At 45.2% G+C, this 22,038-nt stretch overlaps 1 protein-coding gene across 5 annotated transcripts; it reads left to right on the forward strand.

Annotated features, from left to right (window-relative positions):
* Window positions 1-2,121: 2,121 nt before the first annotated feature.
* trim13 (tripartite motif containing 13) lies at window positions 2,122-20,449 on the forward strand. 5 transcript variants are annotated; one of them, XM_080204253.1, is made up of 5 exons: window positions 2,122-2,204; window positions 11,836-11,921; window positions 13,282-13,380; window positions 14,708-14,789; window positions 18,677-20,449. In XM_080204253.1, exon 5 carries the CDS (start codon window positions 18,683-18,685, stop codon window positions 19,853-19,855), a length of 1,173 nt encoding a protein of 390 aa, XP_080060379.1. In that variant the 5' UTR covers window positions 2,122-2,204; window positions 11,836-11,921; window positions 13,282-13,380; window positions 14,708-14,789; window positions 18,677-18,682; the 3' UTR covers window positions 19,856-20,449. The 5 variants fall into 5 exon arrangements, with proteins under 5 accessions (XP_080060379.1, XP_080060381.1, XP_080060376.1 ...); XM_080204255.1 differs by lacking the exon at window positions 13,282-13,380 and adding an exon at window positions 16,257-16,448; XM_080204250.1 differs by lacking the exon at window positions 13,282-13,380.
* Window positions 20,450-22,038: the final 1,589 nt, after the last annotated feature.

Genomic DNA, 22,038 nt, shown 5'->3' on the forward strand with positions numbered 1-22,038 from the left:
TGGTTAGTGTGGGCTGAATGGCCTCCTACTGCACTGTAGGATTCTATGGTTCTAATAACTACATTTATATATATTTTACGATCCATCATGGTAAGTGACCTTTTCAAAATATTCAACCACACCAGTCAGACATGGCCTGTCTTCAAAAGTCCATGATCTCTTTTATTAGTTCTTACGTGTTCAAATTTCCAGCCATACTGTCCCTCATAACTTAAACCTCTCACTCCTTAAATAATGGAGTAACATTTGCAGTTTTACAGTCCAAGCTCCAAATTTTTGAGAGAATATGCCTTCAATTTTCTCATCTATGTCTTGAACTACCTTGGGGTGGAAACCATGAAATCTCAATAAATGTTTAACTTAAGTCCCATTATTTATTCCATTTTTAAATCCACTAGGTTCCCTTCTAGTGCTGCGACTGTGTCCTCTTTTATCTGAAGTTTATTGGCCTAAGACTTTGGTCGTGATTAAGAGATCAATCTCTCCCCAATTCCCCACAAATGAGAACAGACTCAACTTCTTTTCTGGATGTTTATTCAAGCAAATACAAGCTAGGCTGCACCTCAGCCAGACTGCTGGACAGACTGCTAGATTAAACACACACAGATTGTTTTATATGGCATTGTGTTACAGATATTTATATAAACCAATCACTGGCTACCATGTCAAAAATTAGTCAATCATAGGGTTAAACACGCTGCCCTTATGAATGCACCTGTCTCCTTGCATGCTCAGTGTCCAACTTTGTTCTTCATTCAAACTGGCTGCTCCAGTCTATCATATGCATTCCATACACAGCAATGCTCCTACGATTCTTAGCAAGGGCCAGCTTACATTTCATCAACAGTATTTACCAGATGTGATTACCAGCCATCTGCTCCCCTCCATTTTAAGTAACCTTCCTTCATTTTGAGAACGCTGATTAAATTTAATAAATCTCTGTTGGTGTTTTTTTCCCCTTTCAGGTGGAATATTTTTGAGGCATCAGAGGTCTTGCAATATCAGCTGATGATCTAGTGAGAGACCCACGGTGCCTTTTTTCTGGAAAGACCACTGAACTACAAGCTAATCAGTCAGTGGCAAGGTCACTCACAGTCCTCCCCTGGAATGAAGATTTAAGAAGTGGAAGATGTACCAACTGAGAGCTCCCTGTCATTTGAGGTGCTGGCTGCTGCCAGGAGGGCAGGCACTAGAGTCTTGGGATCATGGAACGAGCCAGGTCATAGGTAAGTAATGGGGCGAGGAAGGAGGGTTTTGTGGATGTGGAGAAAGTGGCTACAAAGGTAGGGAAATGGTTCTCAGTGAGTCCACTCTTCCCAGTGTTGAGTCCATTAATGTAGGTTTTAGCTGCCATGTACACTGCATGCGACAAGCCCGCCTAAAGCAGGGTTGATACCAGTGATGGCATGAGGCCCTTTAGTTGTCATTAATTGGTCACTTAAAAGCCTCAATTGGCAGCAGCAGCAGGATGGGAAGGTTGACAATGGGCCTTCCCACCCAGAACTTAATCCTGCTGGGGGCGGAAAGATGGTGTGTTCCAGTACATCCCACTTAATTACATGTCTTTTCTGCCTCCAAGCTTGCCACCAGCGAAAACAGAAGAACCCACCCTTTAGCACTGTCTCTCTCTCTTTCTTCAGAGATGCTGCCTGAAAATCTCCTAATCGCTACACTCTGGCACCTGTTTGGATATGCTGAAGGAGAATTTAGCATGGCCAATCTACCTAACTTGCACATCTTTGGACCATGGGAGGAAGCTGGAGCATCCAGAGAAAACGCACACAGACACAAGGAGAACATGCAAACTCCACACAGACAGTGATCCAAGCTGGAATCGAACCCAGGTCCCTGGCGCTGTGAGGCAGCAGTGCTAACCACTTTGCCACTGTGCCACCCTTAAATGGGTCTACATTTCCCATATTACTATTTTCTTTGACATATATAAACAACTTTTGCTGCTAGTTTTGGTAACCTTTGCTGGTTCTTTTAGGTTTCATTTTGTTATTTCTTCCTCTTTAAAAAGAAACCAAACCTCCCAATTTGACTCCCAGCGTGCCATGCGGAGTATGTTCAAAGTGTGTGTGCTGCTTGAATACTCTGCCCTCACGCCTGCTCAGTATAGCCCGAGTGCTGTAAAGCAGCACAGCCACCTCACTGTAAGTAAGGCTGGAGCGATCCGATGCTGGATGGGAGACATCGAACGGGTAAGACAATATTCAGCAGCAAATGCTTCTTTGTGCTGTGTGGTTGGCAGTGCAGTGTTAAGTCAAATGAGTTTCGCCTTTAAATAACAATTCCTAAATGTGGATGTGGTTATGCATGGTGGCCTGTTCTGATGGAGTGAGAAGAAGGTAGCCGCTTGCTCTTCTATCACCCACACGCGGCTTGTTGCTGCAGCTCCTGTTTTGGGAAGCGCCATTGTGAGTGTTGCCAGCTGATTTTGTCGGCGTGGCTCTGTATTGGAGCGGACAGCACGCTGCAACCAAAAGCCTCGGAAGGGAATGAAATGGGTTTGGTCGAATATGCAGAAGGAGACCATTCGGTCTATCAAGCCTACACTAACAACAACCCCACCCTATCCCTGTACCCAGTATATTCACCCTGCTAACCCCACCCCCCCTCCCTTGACACTAAAGGTCAATTTAAAATAGCCAATCCACCTAATCTGCACGTATCTTTGAATCTTTCAAAGGAGGAAGTGGTTAACATTCTAAATGAGTACTTTGCATTGTTACTCACAAAGGGTGGCTCAGTTGGCACTTCTGCCTCACAGTGCCAGGGACCTGGCTTTGATTCCTGGCTTGGGTCATTGTCTGTGTGGAGCTTGCATGTTCTCCCTGTGTCTGTGTGGGTTTCCTCTGGGTGCTCTGGTTTTCTCCCACAGTCCAAAGATGTGTAGGTTAGGTGGATTGGCCATGCTAAATTGCTCCTTACTGTCAGGGGGACTATCTAGGGTAAAGCATAGCATTATGGGGATAGGGCCTGGGTGGGATTGTGGTTGGTGCAAACTTGAAGGGCCTGAAAGGCCTCCTTCTGCACTGTAGGATTCTATGATAATTGTGGGGGATAATTGATTGGTGTCTCAGAGGAATATGTAATCGCTTTAGAACAAGCCATCATTATAAGGGAAGAAGTGATATGTGTATTAAAAAGCATTAAGGTAGACGAATCCCCAGGGCCAGATTGGCATCTATCTCAGATGGGAGACAAGAGATGAAATTGCTGGCCTCTTAACAGAAATCTTTGTTTCCTCATTGGCTATCCTCCGGTCCTCTGTGGCCAATGTTGTCCTGTTATTTAAGAAGGGTAGCAAGGATAACCTGGGTCGTTACAGGCCAGTGAGCTTGATGTCAGTGATAGTGAAATTATTGGAGCAGATTCTTAGGATCTATCCGTGTTTGGATTTGAATAGTCTTATTAGTGACTGACAGCACCGTTTTGTATTCACTAATTTAGTTGAGCCTTTTGAGGAGGTGACAAAAATGATTGAAGGGCTGTGGATGTTGTCTACCATGGACTTTAGTAAAGCATTTGACAACGTCCCTCATGGCAGGCTGGTGCAAAAGATTAAATCATATAGAATCTGGGATGAACTAGCTGGATGGGTTCAGAACCAACTTGGCCACTGAAGACAGAAGGTATCGATGGAAGGGTGTTTTTCTGAATGGAGGTCTGTGACTAGTGGTATTCTGCAAGGATTGGTGCTGGGACCTCTGCTGTTAACTTGGAAGAAAATGTAGCTGGTCTGATTAGTAAGTTTGCGGATAATACTAATATTGCTGGAGTTGCAGATAGTGTTGATTATTGTCAGAGAACACAGCAGAATATAGACAGACTAGAAAACTGGAGGAGAAATGTGAGGTGATGCATTTTGGTAGGTCCAATTCAGGTGGGAGCTACAAAATAAATGGTCGAACCATCAGGAGCATAGATGCACAGATCTGGGTGTGTAGGTCCACAGATCCTTAAAAGTGGCAGCACAGGTAGAAAAGGTGGTGAAGAAAGCATATGGCATGCTAGCCTTCAGCCTGGGCATCAAATATAAAAGTTGACAAATTCTGTTAGTTACATAAAACGTTGGTCAGGCTGCATTTGGAATACTGTGTCCAATTCTGGTCACCACACGACCAGAAGGACGTGGATGCTTTGGAGAGAGTACAGAACAGGTTTACCAGGATGCTGCCTGGTATGGAGGGTAATACTGAGAGGAGAGATTGAATAAACTGGGATTGTTCTCCCTGGAAAGATGGAGACTGAAGGGTGACCTGATAGAAAATTATGAGGGGTATAGATAATGTGAACAATTGGAAGCATTTTCCCAGGGCAGAAGTGACAATTACAAAGGGGTACAAGTTCAAGTTAAGGGGGGAAAAGTTCAGTGGAGATGTGCTAGGGATGTCTGTCTGCTCGACAGACTGGAGGGACTGATTGTGGACAAGTCCCCAGGACCGGATGGAATGCATCCAAGGGTTCTGAAAGAAATGGCGGAGGTGATAGTGGATGCCTTGATTATTTTCCAAACCTCACTGGATTCCAGGGAAGTGCCGGAAGATTGGAAAATGACTAATGTTATGCCGTTGTTTAAGAAGGGTAGCAGGCAAAAGGCTGGGAATTATAGGCCGGTTAGTTTAACGTCTGTTGTAGGTAAAATGTTAGAATCCGTGATCAAGGAGAAGATAGCAAGGCATCTTGAGGAGAATTGTTTGATAGAGCAGACGCAGCACGGTTTCGTTAAGGGGAAGTCGTGTCTGACGAATTTATTGGAATTCTATGAGGATGTGTCTAGTGTGGTGGATAGAGGAGAACCGGTAGATGTGGTGTTTCTTGATTTTCAGAAGGCGTTTGATAAGGTGCCGCACAAGAGGTTGTTACAGAAGGTTAGGGGGCATGGAGTTGGGGGTAGGGCGTTAGTGTGGATAGGGGATTAGCTGTCAAATAGGAGGCAGAGAGTGGGGGTCAATGGGTGCTATTCAGATTGGCGGTTGGTGACTAGTGGAGTGCCCCAGGGATCGGTGCTGGGGCCTCAGCTATTTACCATTTATATAGATGATCTGGAGGAGGGAACCGAGTGTATGGGTCGAAATTTGCTGATGACACCAAGATTGGTGGAATGGCAAATTGTGCGGAGGGTGTGGAAAGTCTGCAGAGGGATCTAGATAGGCTGGGCGAATGGGCCACGAACTGGCAAATGGAATTTAATGTTGGCAAGTGTGAAGTTGTCCACTTTGGTAGGAATAATGGTAGGAAGGACTACTACTTACATGGCGAAAAACTGCAGCGTGCTACGGTGCAGAGGGACCTCGGGGTCCTTGTGCATGAGTTGCAAAAACCCAGTCTACAGGTGCAGCAGGTGGTTAGGAAGGCGAATGGGATGCTGGCCTTCATAGCAAGGGGGACTGAATATAAAAGTAGGGAGGTCTTGCTGCAACTGTACAGGACACTGGTGAGGCCGCAGCTGGAGTACTGTGTGCAGTTTTGGTCGCTGCACTTACGCAAGGATATTTTGGCCTTGGAGGGAGTGCAGAGGAGGTTTACTAGGCTGATACCGGAGTTGAGGGGATTGAGCTATGAGGAGAGGCTGAATAAACTAGGCTTGTACTCGTTAGAATTTAGAAGAATGAGGGGAGATCTCATTGAGACATATAAGATGATGAATGGGATGGATAGGATAGAGGTGGAGAGGCTCTTCCCGCTCAGAAAGGACAGTAGGACTAGAGGGCACAGCCTCAAGATAGGGGGGGGGAGGCAGTTTAGAACGGAGTTGAGGAGGAACTTCTTCACTCAAAGGGTGGTGAATCTCTAGAATTCTCTGCCCGTTGAAGTGGTGGAGGCTGCCTCGCTAAATATATTTAAGACGCGGGTAGATAGGTTTTTGATAGGCAAGGGGATTAAGGGTTATGGGGAGAAGGCGGGAAAGTGGAACTGAGCCACGACAGATCAGCCATGGTCTTATTGAATGGTGCGGCAGGCTCGAAGGGCTAGATGGCCTACTCCTGCTCCTATTTCTTATGTTTTTATGGAAGTTTTTACAGAGTGGTGGAGGCCTGGAATGCACTGCCAAGTGAGGTGGTTGAGGCAGACATGTTAGCAACATTTAGATTTATCTGGATAGACCTATGAACAGATGGGAAATAGAAGGATACTGGCGGTAGGTCTAGGTAGGACAACATGATTAGCGCAGGCTTGGAGGGCTGAAGCATCTGTTTCTGTGCTGAACTGATAATAGTTCAAGGGTTTGGTTGGATATGATAAATATATTATCAACTCCCCATATACCCAGTATAAACCACAATACCTTCATCCACTTACTCTCCATTTCAATTTAGTTAAAAGATGGTTCGCGGTGTTGGCTTTTATTTTATTCACCTTTTTTTCTCAAGTGACAATTTATTTTAACTTGAATTGTTTCCCTATCACTAACAGTGGGTTAACTGACTATAGTTTTCTGGTTCATTCCTCTCCCTTTTTTAAATAGGTGACATTTGCAATCCTCTGGCATTTTCCCCATACATAAGGAGGATAGAAAAATCCAGAATTGCTGTAATCGCTACCCTTTCCTCAACAATCTAGGATGTATCCCAAGTGAACTGGCTTTCTCTTCTGCTTTGAGCACTGCCTACCTTTTAATTACCCTTTTTATGTTTTTATCCTGTCTTATTTCTCTTCCTGCCTCCTCCTTTATTGTAACATTATTAGCAATATTAAAGCTTCTTTACAGGCAGCATCCTTCCTTTGACTTCTCTTTTACTATTTATATCTTTTAGAAAGACTTTCAGGCTCCCATTTCTGTTACCTTCTAATATATTTTCACACACTCTTTGCTTCTGAACTTCTTTTTCAGTTCCTCTTGTACTTTCTGTATTCAGCATAGTTTTCTTCTTTATCATAAGCCTGGCATTTATCATAAGTCTCCTTTTTCTGTTTCATTGTAATCTCAAACTTTAATGATTGTGGGAGCTTCGAATGCCCTTCCTTCACTTCATGTGGGAGTATGCCTAGTCTACTCTTTGAAGGCCTCCCACGCTTTTTCCTGCCTTTTTTTATTCTAATCCACCTGGTCAGATTCCCTTTCAACTCATTTTAAATTAGTCCTTACAATTTATTTGTTTTTGTTTGATTGTTCCTTACCTTTTTCCATAATTATTTTAAACTTGATATTATGATCAATGTTTCCCAAATGCTTAAATACTGAAATGTGCTCTACTTGCCCAACCTCAATCCTCAAAATCAGATCCAGCAATGCTTCCTTCGTTTTTGGGCTAGAAACAAAGTGACCAAGAAAGTTCTTATACGTTTCAGGAATATTTCCTCTCTCTTAGACCAGAAAATTACAGCAATAAGGGCAATGTTGGGGTAATCAAGTGTCCCATGTTACCACTAATTCTTTACTTCATGTACCTTTAGAATTTCCATACAAATTTCCTCCTCCATCTCCTTCCTTCTATTTGGTGGCCATAATGTACACTTAGTTGTATAATAGCTCATCTATATTTCTTGATTCTAACCGAATAGATTTTGGATGTGATCATAGTGGCTCGCCATGCCGGTTGATCAGCATGGCGAGCCAGGAAGATCGTGGGCAAGAAGAAAAAAACTAATTTGAAAGGGCAAGAGGCTGACTAACGAGAGTTAAAGGACTTAACATAAGAAATAGGAGCAGGAGTAGTCCTTCGAGCCTGCCCCGCCATTCAATAAGATCATGGCTGATCTGTCGTGGCTCAGTTCCACTTTCCCGCCCTCTCCCCATAACCCTTAATCCCCTCCCTTATCAAAAACCCATCAACCCGCGTCTTAAAAATATTTAGCGAGGCAGCCTCCACCACTTCAACGGGCAGAGAATTCCAGAGATTCACCACCCTTTGAGTGAAGAAGTTCCTCCTCAACTCTGTTCTAAACCGCCCCCCCTTTGTCTTGAGGCTGTGCCCCCTAGTTCTACTGTCCTTTCTGAGCGGGAAGAGTCTCTCCACCTCTATCCTATCCATCCCATTCATCATCTTATACGTCTCAATGAGATCTCCCCTCATTCTTCTAAACTCTAACGAGTACAAGCCTAGTTTATTCAGCCTCTCCTCATAGCTCAACCCCCTCAACTCCGGCATCAGCCTAGTAAACCTCCTCTGCACTCCCTCCAAGGCCAAAATATCCTTGCGTAAGTACGGCGCCCAAAACTGCACACAGTACTCCAGCTGCGGCCTCACCAATGCCCTATACAGCCGCAGCAAGACCTCCCTACTTTTATATTCAATCCTTACACAAGTGAGAATCAGCAGAGACCAGGCACCATGGCCACACTGAGGGGATCGGAGGCCACTGAAGCCACCTGATGGATGGGCAGTGTCTACCTGGCACCCTGACAGTGCCTGGATGGGCAGTGTGCCAGGGCAGTACCAAGGGGTGGGGCCTGAGTGGGGGTGTTTATATAAGAGGGGGTGGCATAAGCAAAGGGAAAGGGCATTTTGGGGGTCTGCCAGGGGACTCATTGGGAGTCATGATGCCAGTGACCCGTGTTAATATGGGGGTTAGCAATCCTGCTGATGAAGGTGGGGGGTGGTCCGATGTCCATGGGAGGAGGGAATTTGGGGCATCCTGTGCCATGGCGTCCGAGCACTCTGTAGATGACTTCCCTGGTGTACTTGGGCTCCACCCCACTTGCCCCCACCCCCCCAACCCCCAAAGAATGTGGGAGATTGCAGTGCCAAAGTCACCCAAATAAACCAGTGTGGGACACTCTCATTTTCAGACTTTTATGACACTGAATATTTTTTGGGAAGATTGTCCCCTTTGTCTTTGAACCATCAAGTGCGTCATCCCTTTCCACTACGGTAACAATACCTTTCAGTGCTGCCTTTTATTCCTTCCCTATCTTTCCTAAATACGTTATAACCAGGAATATTATGGGCCTATTAATATTACTGACATTAGATGATTGGCAAAGGCAAAAACTGTTTGCATTGGGATTCAAATTGAGACTTGCAGAGGTGGGTCTCTGCTATCTCTGATTTGAGTGGGGAGCTTGTGTTAAGACTGGTTTACCCCCTGCATGATAGATTCCTGTTGCACAGCCACACACACAACATAAGAAGGAACATTTTCTGGAATGCTCATTGTTCTCCGGAGCATTGTACCTGGTGGCTGTGGCTGTGGTGAGTGCCTGATTTAATTGAAAACCGGTTTGTTTCTGTACTTCCGGTTCTCGGGGTTTGTTAGAGAGTAGTTTACTTCCGTACCGGAAGTTAGGCGAGGGGATAGTCGGTAAGGGGGAGCGGGGGGTATAAAAAAAGGGGTAGCAGCACACAGCGGGCAGCGTCGGGAGCGGGCAGCGGAGTGAGTGGGAGCTGAGTGAGAAGGGCTTTGGCTCGTTGGGCTTAGGCAAGAGTAGGCTTAGAGAAGGGCGTTGCACATTTCTACCTTTCGCCGCTTACAGGAGGTTGGGACATGACAGGGGCTATAGGGAGGAACATAAGCTGTGTCAGGTGCCACATGTGGGACTTCTTGGTGGCGTCACGTGTCCCCAAGGTCCACATCTGTACTAAATGTTTAGAACTGCAGCGCTTGAGGGCCCGGGTCAGGCAACTCGAGGGGCGTCTGGAAGATGCGTCTCTGGTCAGGGAAAACGAGGAGTTAATGGCTAGGAACCATGAGCAGGAAGAGGTCCCAAGGGCTGAAGAGCAGGAAGGGTGGACGACTGTTAGGAGGAAAAAGAGGAAGAAGAAGAGTAGTCAGGGTCCCCTGGCCTCCCCAGTGGCCCCCCAAGGATCATCGACAGGGGCACAGAAAGATAGGCAGGAGGGCCAGACTGACTTAGAGGGACAGAAGGGGGCTGGCAAGGTGATAGTGGTAGGGGATGGGAGGGTCTGAGGTATTGATAGGAGGTTCTGTGGACAGAGGCGTGACTCCAGGATGGTGGTCTGCCTCCCTGGAGCAGGGGTAAAGGATGTAACAGAAAGGGTACAGGGAGTATTGAAAGGGGAGGGGGCACAGGCAGAGGTCATAGTACACGTAGGGGAGGGGGACATAGGAAGGAGGAGTAGGGTAGAGGTCTGTAGGCAATTTAGGGAGTTGGGGTCCAAACTAAAGAGCAGGACCTCCAGGGTGGCACTCTCTGGGTTGGTGCCCAGTACCAGCAGGGCAAAGAATGACAAGATCATGCAGCTGAATGCATGGTTGAGGGATTGGTGTAGGGTAGAGGGCTTTACTTTTGTGGACCACTGGGAGGTATTTAGGAGAGAAGGGCAACTGTACAGGAGGGGTGGGGAGAATTTGAATGGGAGGGGAACTAGTGTCTTAGCGGGGAGGTGAGCTGGGGTGTTTAGGAATGGTTTAAACTAATAGGGAGGGGGGGGTGGGGATGTGGCTGGGATAGAGTCGGGTGAAAGGAAAATTATCAGGGAAAAGGAGGTTCCAAGGGACACTCGTGGGTTGAACTGTGTCTGTTTCAATGCTAGGAGTGTGACAGGAAAAACGGATGAGCTTAGGGCCTTGATGTTTGTGAGGAAGTTAGATGTGGTGGCTGTAACGGAGACGTGGTTACGAGAAGGGCAGGACTGGCAGCTGAATGTTCCTGGGTACAAGTGTTTTAGGTGTGACAGAGGAGGGTTGAAGAGAGGTGGAGGGGTGGCACTGTTAGTAAAGGAAAACATCACAGTAGTGCAGAGGGAGGACAATATAGAAGAGATAGGGATTGAGTCACTGTGGGTGGAGTTGAGGAATAAAAAGGGAGAGATTACGATGCTAGGGGTATACTATAGGCCACCCAACAGCCCGAGGTCAGTGGAGGAAGGCAGTTGCAGGGGCATTTTGGATAGGTGCAGGAAGAATAGGGTGGTTGTAGTGGGTGACTTTAATCTTCCTGGAGTGAATTGGAGGGGGCCTAGAGCTGGGGGTACGGAGGGAGAGGAGTTTGTGAAATGTGTTTTGGAAGGGTCTCTAGAGCAGTATGTAACTAGCCCGACTAGGGAAGGGGTTATACTGGATTTAGTGTTGGGTAATGAGCCGGGGCAGGTGGTTGAGTAGAGGTAGGTGAACATGTGGCTAACAGTGACCACAAGTCCGTCTACTTTAGGATAAAAATGGAAAGGGATGAGTGCCGGCTGAATGGGAGTGTGCTGAACTGGGGAAAGGCGAGCTATAGCCGGATTAGGAGGGAGCTGCAGGACACTGATTGGGAGGGACTGTTAACTGGCACGTCCGCGGTTGGCAAGTGGGAGGCTTTTAAGGGCAAAATGAAAATGTTGCAGGAGAGGTATGTTCCGGTTAAGCAGAAGGATGGGAAAGGTAGGATTAGAGAGCCGTGGATTACAGGGGGTATTGAAGACTTGGTCAGGAAGAAGAGGGAGGCGTATGTTAGGTCGAAACAACTGGGTACGGAGAGTGCGCTGGAGGAATATAGAGAGAGTAGAAGGGAGCTAAAAAGGGGAATTAGAAGGGCGAAGAGAGGGCATGAAATGGCTTTGGCTGGTAGGATTAAGGAAAATCCAAAGGCATTTTATTCCTATATTAGGAGCAAGAGAGTGGTTAGAGGGAAAATTGATCCTCTTAGGGACAAAAGTGGGGAGTTATGTATTGAGTCGGAGGGAATGGGGGAGCTCCTGAATGAATACTTTGCGTCGGTATTCACGAAGGAGAGGGGTTCGGAAGCGTGCGGTCTCTTGGAGGGAGCTGAGGATCAGTTGCAGGAAATATCTATTACGAGGGAGGAAGTGCTAGGGCTTTTAGGTAGCGTAAGGACGGATAAAGCTCCGGGGCCTGATGGTATTTATCCCAGGCTGCTTAGGGAGGTGAAAGATGAAATTGCTGGGCCTCTGGCGCAAATCTTTGTCTCTTCTTTGGACACAGGTGAGGTCCCAGAAGACTGGAGGGTAGCAAATGTGGTACCGCTGTTTAAAAAAGATAGTAGTGATAACCCTGGAAATTATAGACCGGTGAGTTTGACATCGGTGGTAGGGAAATTAATGGAAAAAATACTTAGGGGTAGGATGTATGAGCATTTGGAGCGTTGCGATCTGATTAGGGATACGCAACATGGCTTTGTTAGAGGGAGGTCTTGCCTTACGAATCTGGTAGAATTCTTTGAGGAGGTGACAAAAACGGTTGACGATGGGAGAGCTGTTGATGTCATCTATATGGATTTCAGTAAAGTGTTTGACAAAGTCCCTCATGGTAGGCTGGTAGAAAAGGTTAAGGCGCATGGGATACGAGGTCAGGTAGCTAGGTGGATTGAGAACTGGCTGGGCAATAGGAGACAGAGGGTAGTTGTGGAGGGGACCTTTTCGGGCTGGAGGCCAGTGACCAGTGGTGTGCCGCAGGGCTCAGTACTGGGACCTCTCCTCTTTGTAGTATACATAAACGACTCAGAAGAGAGCGTAGGTGGTGTGATCAGCAAGTTTGCGGATGACACCAAGATGGCAGGGTTGGTGGGTACTGAAGTGGAATGTCAGGTGATACAACAGGATATAGATAGGTTGGTGCATTGGGCAGATAGGTGGCAGATGGAATTTAATCCTGACAAATGCGAGGTGATGCATTTTGGAAGGAATAATGCAGAGAGGAGCTATGTGATAAAAGGTAGACCGATTAGGAGTATAGAAATACAGAGGGACCTGGGAGTGCAGGTTCACAAGTCCATGAAGGTTGCAACACAAGTGGAGAAGGTTGTTAGGAAGGCTTATGGAATGCTAGCCTTCGTAGGAAGAGGTATAGAGCATAAAAGCTGCCGTCTAATGCTTCAGTTGTACAGAACGTTGGTTAGACCGCATTTGGAGTACTGCGTCCAGTTCTGGTCACCTTACTACCGGAAGGACGTGGAGTCTCTGGAGAGGGTTCAGAGGTGGTTTACCAGGATGTTGCCTGGAATGGAGGGGCTGGGTTACGAGGAAAGGTTGGAGAAACTGGGACTTTTCTCCTTGGAAAGATGGAGATTGAGGGGGGACATGATAGAAGTATATAAGATACTGAAGGGAATAGATAGAGTCAATAGTGAGAGACTGCTCCCTAGACTGGGTACAAATACGAGAGGTCATGATTTAAGGGTGAGGGGGGAGAGGTATAATTTGGATGTGAGAGGAAGGTTCTTTACGCAGAGAGTCGTGGGGGTATGGAACGCGCTACCGAGTAGGGTGGTGGAGGCAGGAACGTTGGACTCATTTAAGGTTCAATTAGACAGACACATGAGCGAAACGAGGATGGAGGGTTATAGTAGGGGCTATTAAATAAGGTCAGAGCCTCGGGAGACACCAGAAATGCTGACTTGTAAGTTAACGTTTTTGTCTTTTTATTCCGCAGGTGGAGGTCCACCTCGTTGTCAAACGAGGGGCATGCACACGGCGGGTCGTGCATGGGCTGCTCTTGGAGGTTCCGGGAGTGGCCTAGTACTTCGTGTCGGTGTGTGTGCTTGATCCTGGACCGGTAGACGGGCGCCGCAACAGCTCAGTGACTAGCACTGCTAGCTGTGCAGATACATGGATTTGGGCCTGTGTCTGTGGGAGTTTGCGCATTCTCCCTGTGGTTGCGTGGGTTTCCTCCGGGCGCTCCGGTTTCCTCCCACACCCCAAAGATGTGCTCTTAGGCTGATTGGTTTACCAAATTGACACTATTCTCCCCTGAATCTGGCTAAGTTAGGGGTTCCATTCGTAGACACGCAGGGTAGAATAGGTGTAGGGTGATGCGGCGGCACAGGCTCGTTGGGCCGAAGGGCCTGTTTCCCGTGCTGGGTTGTTCTTTGTTCTTTGTATTTTCTGTCACCCATGCTCACTAACCTATATTAGCTCCTAGTTAAGTGACACCTCGATTTTTAACATTCTGCCTCCATGGTCCAGGCCTTTGCTCTCTTCCTAATCTCTTCCAGCTGTACAACACTGAGTAATCGGTATTCCTTTAACTCTGGTCTTCTTAGCAACCTTGTTTTTAATCACTCTGCCATAGGTGGCTGTGCATTCAGCTGCCAAGGTCCTGAGTTCTGGAATTCTCCCTGGGTGGGATTTTCCTGCTGTGCTCATCCCAAAATTGAAAAATCCTGCTCGAGGTCAATGACCTTTCCATGGTCCACCCCTCATCCGCTCCAGTGGTGGGCAGAACGGGAAAATTTGCCCTTCTATCTTTCTGCCTCCTTGCTTCCTCCTCCTATTTAAAATGTTCCTCAAAATATTCCTCTTTGACCAAGTTTTTGATTGTCTATCCAGCTATCTCCTTTATAAGGTGTCAAATTTTGTTTGAGACACCTGTGCCTTGGGGTGTTTTAGTTAAAAATGCTATATCATTACAAGTTGTTGCTAATGGGGAGAATGATGATCTAATTGGATTAAAAACTGGGTGGATTCCAGTAGGTGAACTGTCTGCCCCTTTAGGTTATTGGGCAGGCAGTGAAAATAAAAATGTTTCTTTATTCCAAAGTTGTGCAGGTTAGGTGGATTGCCCATGCTAAATTGCCTCTTACTGTCCTGAGATGTGTAGGTTAGTGAGATTAGTGGGGTAAATGTGTGCGGATAGGGCCTGGGGTGGGATTGTTTCAGTGCAGACTCGATGGGCTGAATGGCTTCCTTCTGCACTGTAGGGATTCTAAGACTTAGCACAGTGCAAGTCTGCAAGCTCCTCTGAACTAACAACCAAACAAATATGGACTTCATTTGTTACTGATGTTTCGTCAGGTTATTTTCATAGTCTGTGTGGGAATTCCTGATGTATAGAATTCAAAATAAACTTTGTTTTTCAGGCCACATGAATGGCAGGATGGTAGAAGGTGATAGGATATATTGATCATTATAACGGGTCTATGATATTTCATTATCTGCAAGGTAAGTGGCATTTTTGAATTGTAAGATTGAGGTAATGAAATCAATAGTTTTGGGTATAAACTGTTAGCGCTATTAAAACTAGTGCAGGTACGTATCATATAGAGGTTGCTTTGCAGCCAGTAAAAATTTATTTTAATATACATCTGGCCAAGATGACGACATTTTTTTAATCAGCACGGGTATGGTGGTATTATATTAATGGGCTAGTAATCCAGAGGCCTTGACCAAGCATTAAGAAATTGAGTTCAAATGTCATCAGAATTTGAACTCTGTTTATTTTGAAAAATCAGAAAATAAAAGTTAAAATCTGATCAGTGACCTTTCATATAAGCCCAACTGGTTGTTGTCAGATCTAGCACAAAGGAAGATAGTTATGGTCGTTGGAGCTCACTGATCTCCGTTCCAGGACATCACTTCAGGGTCCTCGGCCCAACCATGTCCAGCTACTTCATCAATATCCTTCCTTCCAACATAAGGTCAGAAATGGGGATGTTCGCCATTCGCAAGCAGTCCAAATGCAGCAAGACCTGAATAATGGCCAAGCTTGAGTTGACAGCTGGCCAGTAACATTTGTGCCACACAAGTGTTGACAATGACCATCTCCCAACAAGAGAGAATCCAACCATCTTGACACTGCTCCATGGCTGTATTCCCCCACTCAATATCCTGGGTATTGCCATTGACCAGAAACGTAACTAGACTAGCTATACTGTGGCTACAAGAGCTAGGATAGGATCTGGGGCCCATTACTCATCACCTGACTCCCCAAAGCCTGTCCACCATCTACAAGGCACACATCAGAAATGTGATGGAATGCTGTCCAGTTGTTTTTGGACTGAAACTCCAACAACACTTTCAAACTTGACACCATCCAGGACAAGGAGTCTACTTGATTAGCACCCCATCCACAAACATTCAGTCCCTTCACCAGTGACACGCTGGCAGCAGTATGTACCATCTATAACATGTACTGCAGGAACTCACCAAGGCTCCTGAGATATTACCTTCCAAATCCACATTTGTTACATCTAGAAGGACAAGAGCAACAGACATATGGGAACACCACCCACTTGGGAATTCCCCTCCGAACCACTAACTAACCTATTTTGGAAATATATCAAAACCATATCACATGAACTGCAGCAGTTCAGGAAGACAGCACACCACCACGGGGATGAGCAATAAATGTTGACCTAGCCAGCAATGTCCATATCCTATGAATTTTTCTTAACGGGCAGCATTCTTGGCTTGAAGCAGTGGTGGACCTATCCTTAAGCCAGTTGAATCTCAATTCTTGGCATCATGTTTTCTTAAATCCCAACTTTAAAGAGAATTGCAAGAGAAGTAAAGTTTAAAAAACATATTTCTTTGAGTGTAGGACAAAATTGGTTCCTTTGCTTTGGGTGTACTCTTTATTCTGCTGAAGAATTTGTTTTGGTATTAATTTAATGTTCTCTTCCCTCCAAGTTGACCTTCCCCATGTTGTGTACTTAGCTCATTCCAAACCGTGGTTGGGGATACTGCTTTCTGATGTCATGGGCAGTCACTCTTGCCCCACCGCTGGCATTCAGCTCTTCAGTCCATGTTTAAACTAAGGCTGTAATGAGGTCAGGAGCCAGGTGACTCTGGCAGAACCCAAACTGAGCAGCTTATTGCTGAGTAAGTGCCGCTTGACAGCACTGTTGTTGACCCATCCATCGTTTTGCTGATGATCAAGAGTAGACTGATGGAGCAGTAATTGGACGGTTTGGATTAGTCCTGTTTATTGTGTACAGGACATACTGGGGCAATTTTCCACATTGTAACGGCCCTCTAACAACTTGGCTAGGGGCATGGCAAGTTCTGGAGCATGAGTCTTCAGAAATATTGTTGGGACCCCACAGCCTTTGCAATATACAGTGCTTGTTATCATGTGAATTGAATTGGCCAAAAACTGACATCTGTGATGCCGAGATGGATAATCCATTTGACATTTCTGGCTGAAGATTGTTGGGAATCCTTCAGCTTTATCTATTGCACAGATTGTTGGACTTTTCCATCCTGTAGAGCTGCCTCCTCCAGTAAGTCATTTAATTGTCCACCACCATTCATCACTGGGTGTGCCAGGACTGCAAAGCTTGAATCTGATCTGTTGATTGTGGGATCGCTTAGTTCTGTCTTTTACTTGTTGCTTATGCTGTTTGGCATGCAACTAGTCTTATGTTTTAGCTTCACCAGGTTGATGTTTCATTTTTAGGTATGTTAAGTCATTTGTGGGGCCCTCCTGCACTCTTCTTTGAGCCTGGCTTGGTGTTAATGGTAGAGTGGGGAATATACTGGGCCATGAGGTTACAGATTGTGCTGGAGTACAATACTGCTGCTGTTGATGGCCCACAGGACCTCATGGATGCGTAGTCTTGAGTTGCTTGATCTGTTAGAAATCTATCCCATTTAGCACAGTGGTAGCGCCACATAACATGATGGAGGGCAAAGTATCCTCAGTGTGAAGATGGGATTTTGTCTCCACAAGGACTGTGCGGTGGTCACTCCTACTGATACTGTCATAGACAAATATATCTGTGGCTGGCAGGTTCGTGTGGATGAGGTCAAGTAGGTTTTTCCCTCTTGTTGATTCCCTCATCACCTGCTGCAGTCCAGTCTAAGCAGTTATATCCTTTAGGACCTGGCCAGTTCAGTCTGTGATGATACTAGCAAGCCATTCTAGGTGATGAAGATTGAATTCTTCCATCCAGAGTACATTCTGTGCCCTTGTCACTCTCACTGCTTCTTTGAATTGGTGTTCAGCCATATGGATTCATGACATGTCTCACCTGATGAAGGAGCCTGAGACTTCGACTTGCTGCCAAATAAATCTGTTGGACTTTAACCTGGTGTTGTGAGACTTTTTACTGTGCTTACCCCAGTCCAATGCTGGCATCTCCACTTCATGAGAGGGCACAGTAGGTGGTAATCAGCAGGATATCTCCTTGCCCATGTTTGAACTGGTGCCATGAAACTTTGTGGGGTCCAGAGTTCACATTGAGGACTCCCAGGTCAACTCTCTCCTGATTTATACACCACTGTGCCACCCCCTTGGCTTAGTCTGCCCTGTCGGTGGGACAGGACATGGCCAAGAATAGTGATGGTGGTATCTGGGACATTATTTGTAAGGTATTACTACGTCAGGCTGTTGCTCGACTAGTCTGTGGGACAGCTCTCCCAGTTTTGGCACAAGCCCCCAGGAGGACTTTTCAGGGTCAACAGGGCTAGGTTTGCTGTTGGCATTTCCGGTGCCTAGGTTGATTCTGGGTGGTCTGTCCAGTTTCATTCCTTTGTATTTTCATTTTAGTGGTTGAATACAACTTGAGTGACTTGCTAGGCCATTTCAGAGGGTATTTAAAAGTCAACCACATTGCTGTGGATCTGGAGTCGCATGTAAGGATGGCAGCTTGGACATTAGCGAACCAGTTGAGTTTTTACGATAACTGACAGTGATTTCATCATCTGCCATGGTGAGATTTGAACCTGTGCCCCTAGGTGATTGCCTTGGGTCTCTGGATACTAGTCCAATGACAATACCACTGCGCCCCTCCCCAGTGCCTCTATATCCTTTTTATAATACGTGAATTATTGGTATGTAAAAGTCTATTCCTCTTTCTTCTCAAGGTGCCAAATTCTATCCTAACCAAAGGTAGATGAGTCATTTGCTTTCTATTGCTGCTTCTCTATCAACTGTAAGAAATATACCATTGTTTCTTTTCATTCCATAACCTGACTAAAACAAGGCACTCCTCATTGAGTTTTATTAAATCATGAAATTTTTATATGAACAATTTGTTTAGAAAGAAAAATCACAACGTGGGTTCCAATACCAACCAGGTAATTAATACTGTTTTTTTTCTTAATAGAAAGCAATGGAATTGTTTGAAGAAGAGTTGACATGTCCCATCTGTTGCTGTTTATTTGAAGACCCACGAGTTCTCCCTTGTTCACATAATTTCTGCAAGCGATGTTTAGAAGGCATTTTGGAAGGAAGTGGGAGAGGTATGCAATGCAAAGTTGCTTTCAAATGTCCAACCTGTCGCAAAGAAACCCCTATCATGGGAATTAACAATTTGCAGGTGAATTATTCGCTGAGGGGAATAATTGAGAAGTACAACAGGATTCGGAACACACCTAAAGTGCCACTCTGCAGGAAGCATAGTGGGCAACCATTGAACATCTTTTGTTCAACGGACCTTGAATTAATCTGTGGGTTTTGTGCTACTATGGGAGACCATGAAGGACATTCTTTCTGTGCCATCAAGGATGCCTACAAAGAGGAGAAGGAAGCTTTTGATGGGCTTTTCCAAGGGCTAGAAACTTGGTGTTCTGCTGATGTGCAGACATGTCTGGAAAAGTTAGAAAGTGATAAGAAAAAATCCCTGCAGCTAATAAGCAAGGATGCAAAAAAGGTGATGGAATATTTTACCAAGTTGCAGCACACACTGGAGCAGAAGAAGAATGAGGTTCTTTCCGATTTTGAAACCATGAAGCTCGTGGTGATGCAGGCCTATGATCCAGAGATAAATCAACTGAAGATGATCCTAGAGGAACAGAAAAGGGCCATCACTATGGCAGAGACGTTTAAGGATGTCACTGACCCAGTCTTATTTCTACAGCAGATGCAAGAGTTTCGCAATAAAATTAAAGTTGTGAAGGAAACCCCATTGCCTTCTTGCACAAATCTTGAGGTGCACCCTGTAATGAAGAATTTTAACACAAGCCGTTGGGATAAGGTGAGGCTGAAGGACGTTGATAAAGTTACTTTACCTACAGAGAATTATACCTTCAGATTCAAAGATCCTGCTAAATGGTCAGGTAGAGAATTTGCACCTCCTATTATCAGCCTCCTGCTCCTTATAATAGCATTCTGGCCTAGTGAGATAATACTTGACAGCTTTGAGGCTTTGGAAAGCCATATGACCACACTCGCTGGCTTATTACACTATAGTGAGATTGTGGGCATACTTTCACTTGGGTGTCAAGGGTGTAAAAGTATTATTCACGAGTTGTGGCAGAAGGTAGCAGAATTTGTGCAAATATAAATACTGTAATAGGTGTGAAAGATTACTACTAAATTGGAACTACACATCAACCGTCATAGGTGTTGCATGTCTGAGATCTCTAGGACCAGATATGTGCGACCTATTTTTTTCACGATCCGAAGATGCAAGAAATTGTGAAAGGAGGCTTGATTATTTTGGATATTTAGTACTTTAGTGAATTGGGGATTTTGTTTTTAGGTTCAAGTTTTAAATTTACGGCAGTGATTCATGATTTGATCAGATGGATACATTTTAGCTGTTGAATCCATCTGCATGACTGGGGACTGTTGTAACTGAACAGTAGTCTCCCTCAGACTTATTTTATATTGTAACATGGTGATATGCAAAAGATCTATTGAGTAATGATTTAACATTCTTCTAAATTGCCACTTTCATTGTGTAATTAGACATGCTCGCACAGTGATGCATTTCTGATCCTGTTTTTTTAAAAAAAGTATCAGTGCAGCTTTTCACACAGACATGTTTTACCAAAATGAATATACTTTCATTTTTCCTGTGGATGAACACCATGCTGTACACTCTGAATGTATTTCACAAAAACTGATTCTGGATGTTTGTATTTAATAAATGTGTTTTAATTTCCAACGGCCTATTTTGGAAATTAATTCAGAAATACTATTATCCTAATATAACAGTGACTCATACATGATGCAATCCATGGATGTTATGCTTTGTATTTTTTATCTGATGAACTACATTTCAGTGTTCTGTTAAAATATCCCACAAATTGTTTTCCAGTTTTTTTAGGAGTTGAAACTTCCATCACTATGGGTGATGAGCAGAAATTGAGAATAATCAAAGAATCCCTACACTGCAGAAAGAGGCCATTTGGCCCATTGAATCTGCACCGACCACAATCCCATCCAGGCCCTATCCCCATAACGCCATTTATTTATCCTGCTAACTCCCTGAATTAAGGGGCATGGCCAATCAACCTAACCTGCATATCTTTGGAGTGTGGGAGGAAACCGGAGCACCCGGACGAAGTCCACACAGATGTGGGGAGAATGTCTTCAACTCCAGAGACTGGAGTTGAACCTGGGTCCCTGGCGCTGAGAGGCAGCAGTGCTAACCACCAGGGTTGGGGGGGTGGGGTGCAGGGGGCATCTATATGTAGCACCCATAATCACAATCAGTAAGGATAGGCAACAACACCTCCTCATTGATCCTCAACACTGGTGCCCCACAAGGCTGTGTTCTCAGCCCCCTACTATACTCATTATACAACTATGACTGTGGCCAAATTTCCCTTCAATTTGATTTTCAAGTTAGCTGATGACACCACCATAGTGGGTCAGATCTGAAACAATGATGAGACAGAGTACAGGAATGAAAGGATCTGATGAACTGGCGCGGCAACAATAATCTCTCCCTCAATATCAACAAAATGAAGGAGATTGTCATCGACTTCAGGAAGCGTAAAGGAGAACATGCCCCTGACTGTATCAACGGGGAATGAACTAGAAAGAGTTGAGAGCTTCAAGTTTTTAGGTGTCCAGATCACCAATAACTTATCCTGGTTGCCCCAACCTTCCCCAACTATAGTTAAAGCCCACCTTTGCCTCTACTTTCTTAGAAGACTAAGGAAATTTGGCATGTCAGCCTAGACTCTCACCAGCTTTTACAGATGCACCATAGAAAGCATTCTCTCTGGTTGTATCACAGCTTGGTATGGCTCCTACTCTGTCCAAGGCTGCAAGCAACTACAAAAGGTTGTGAATGCAGCCCAATCCATCACTCAAACCAGCCTCCCATCCATTGACTCAGTCTGCATTTCCACTGCCTCGGCAAAGCAGCCAGCATAATTAAGGACCTCATGCACCCCAGATATTCTCTCTTTCACCTTCTTCCTTTGGGAAAAAGTTACAAAAGTCTGAGGTGATGAACCAACTGACTGAGGAACAGCTTCTTCTCTGCTGCTGTCTGAGGTCATTTACCAACTGACTGAAGAACAGCTTCTTCTCTGCTGCTGTCAGACTTCTGAATGGACCTACCTCTCATTAAGTTGATCTTTCTCCACACCCTAGCTATGACTGTAACACTCTATTCTGTGCTCTCTCGTCTCCTTCTCTATGAACGGTAAAAAACAATACTTTTCACTGTATGCTAATACATGTGACAATAATAAATCAAATCAAATCACCCAAAAACATCAGTCTAAG

This window comes from Carcharhinus amblyrhynchos, chromosome 15 (assembly GCF_965287045.1).
Source record: "Carcharhinus amblyrhynchos chromosome 15, sCarAmb.v2.hapA, whole genome shotgun sequence".
Classification (NCBI taxonomy): domain Eukaryota; kingdom Metazoa; phylum Chordata; class Chondrichthyes; order Carcharhiniformes; family Carcharhinidae; genus Carcharhinus; species Carcharhinus amblyrhynchos.

What these genes read in the sequence shown, in the direction of transcription:
- trim13 (XM_080204253.1), top strand. Translation starts at nt 18,683, where the DNA reads ATGGAATTGTTTGAAGAAGAGTTGACATGTCCCATCTGTTGCTGTTTA.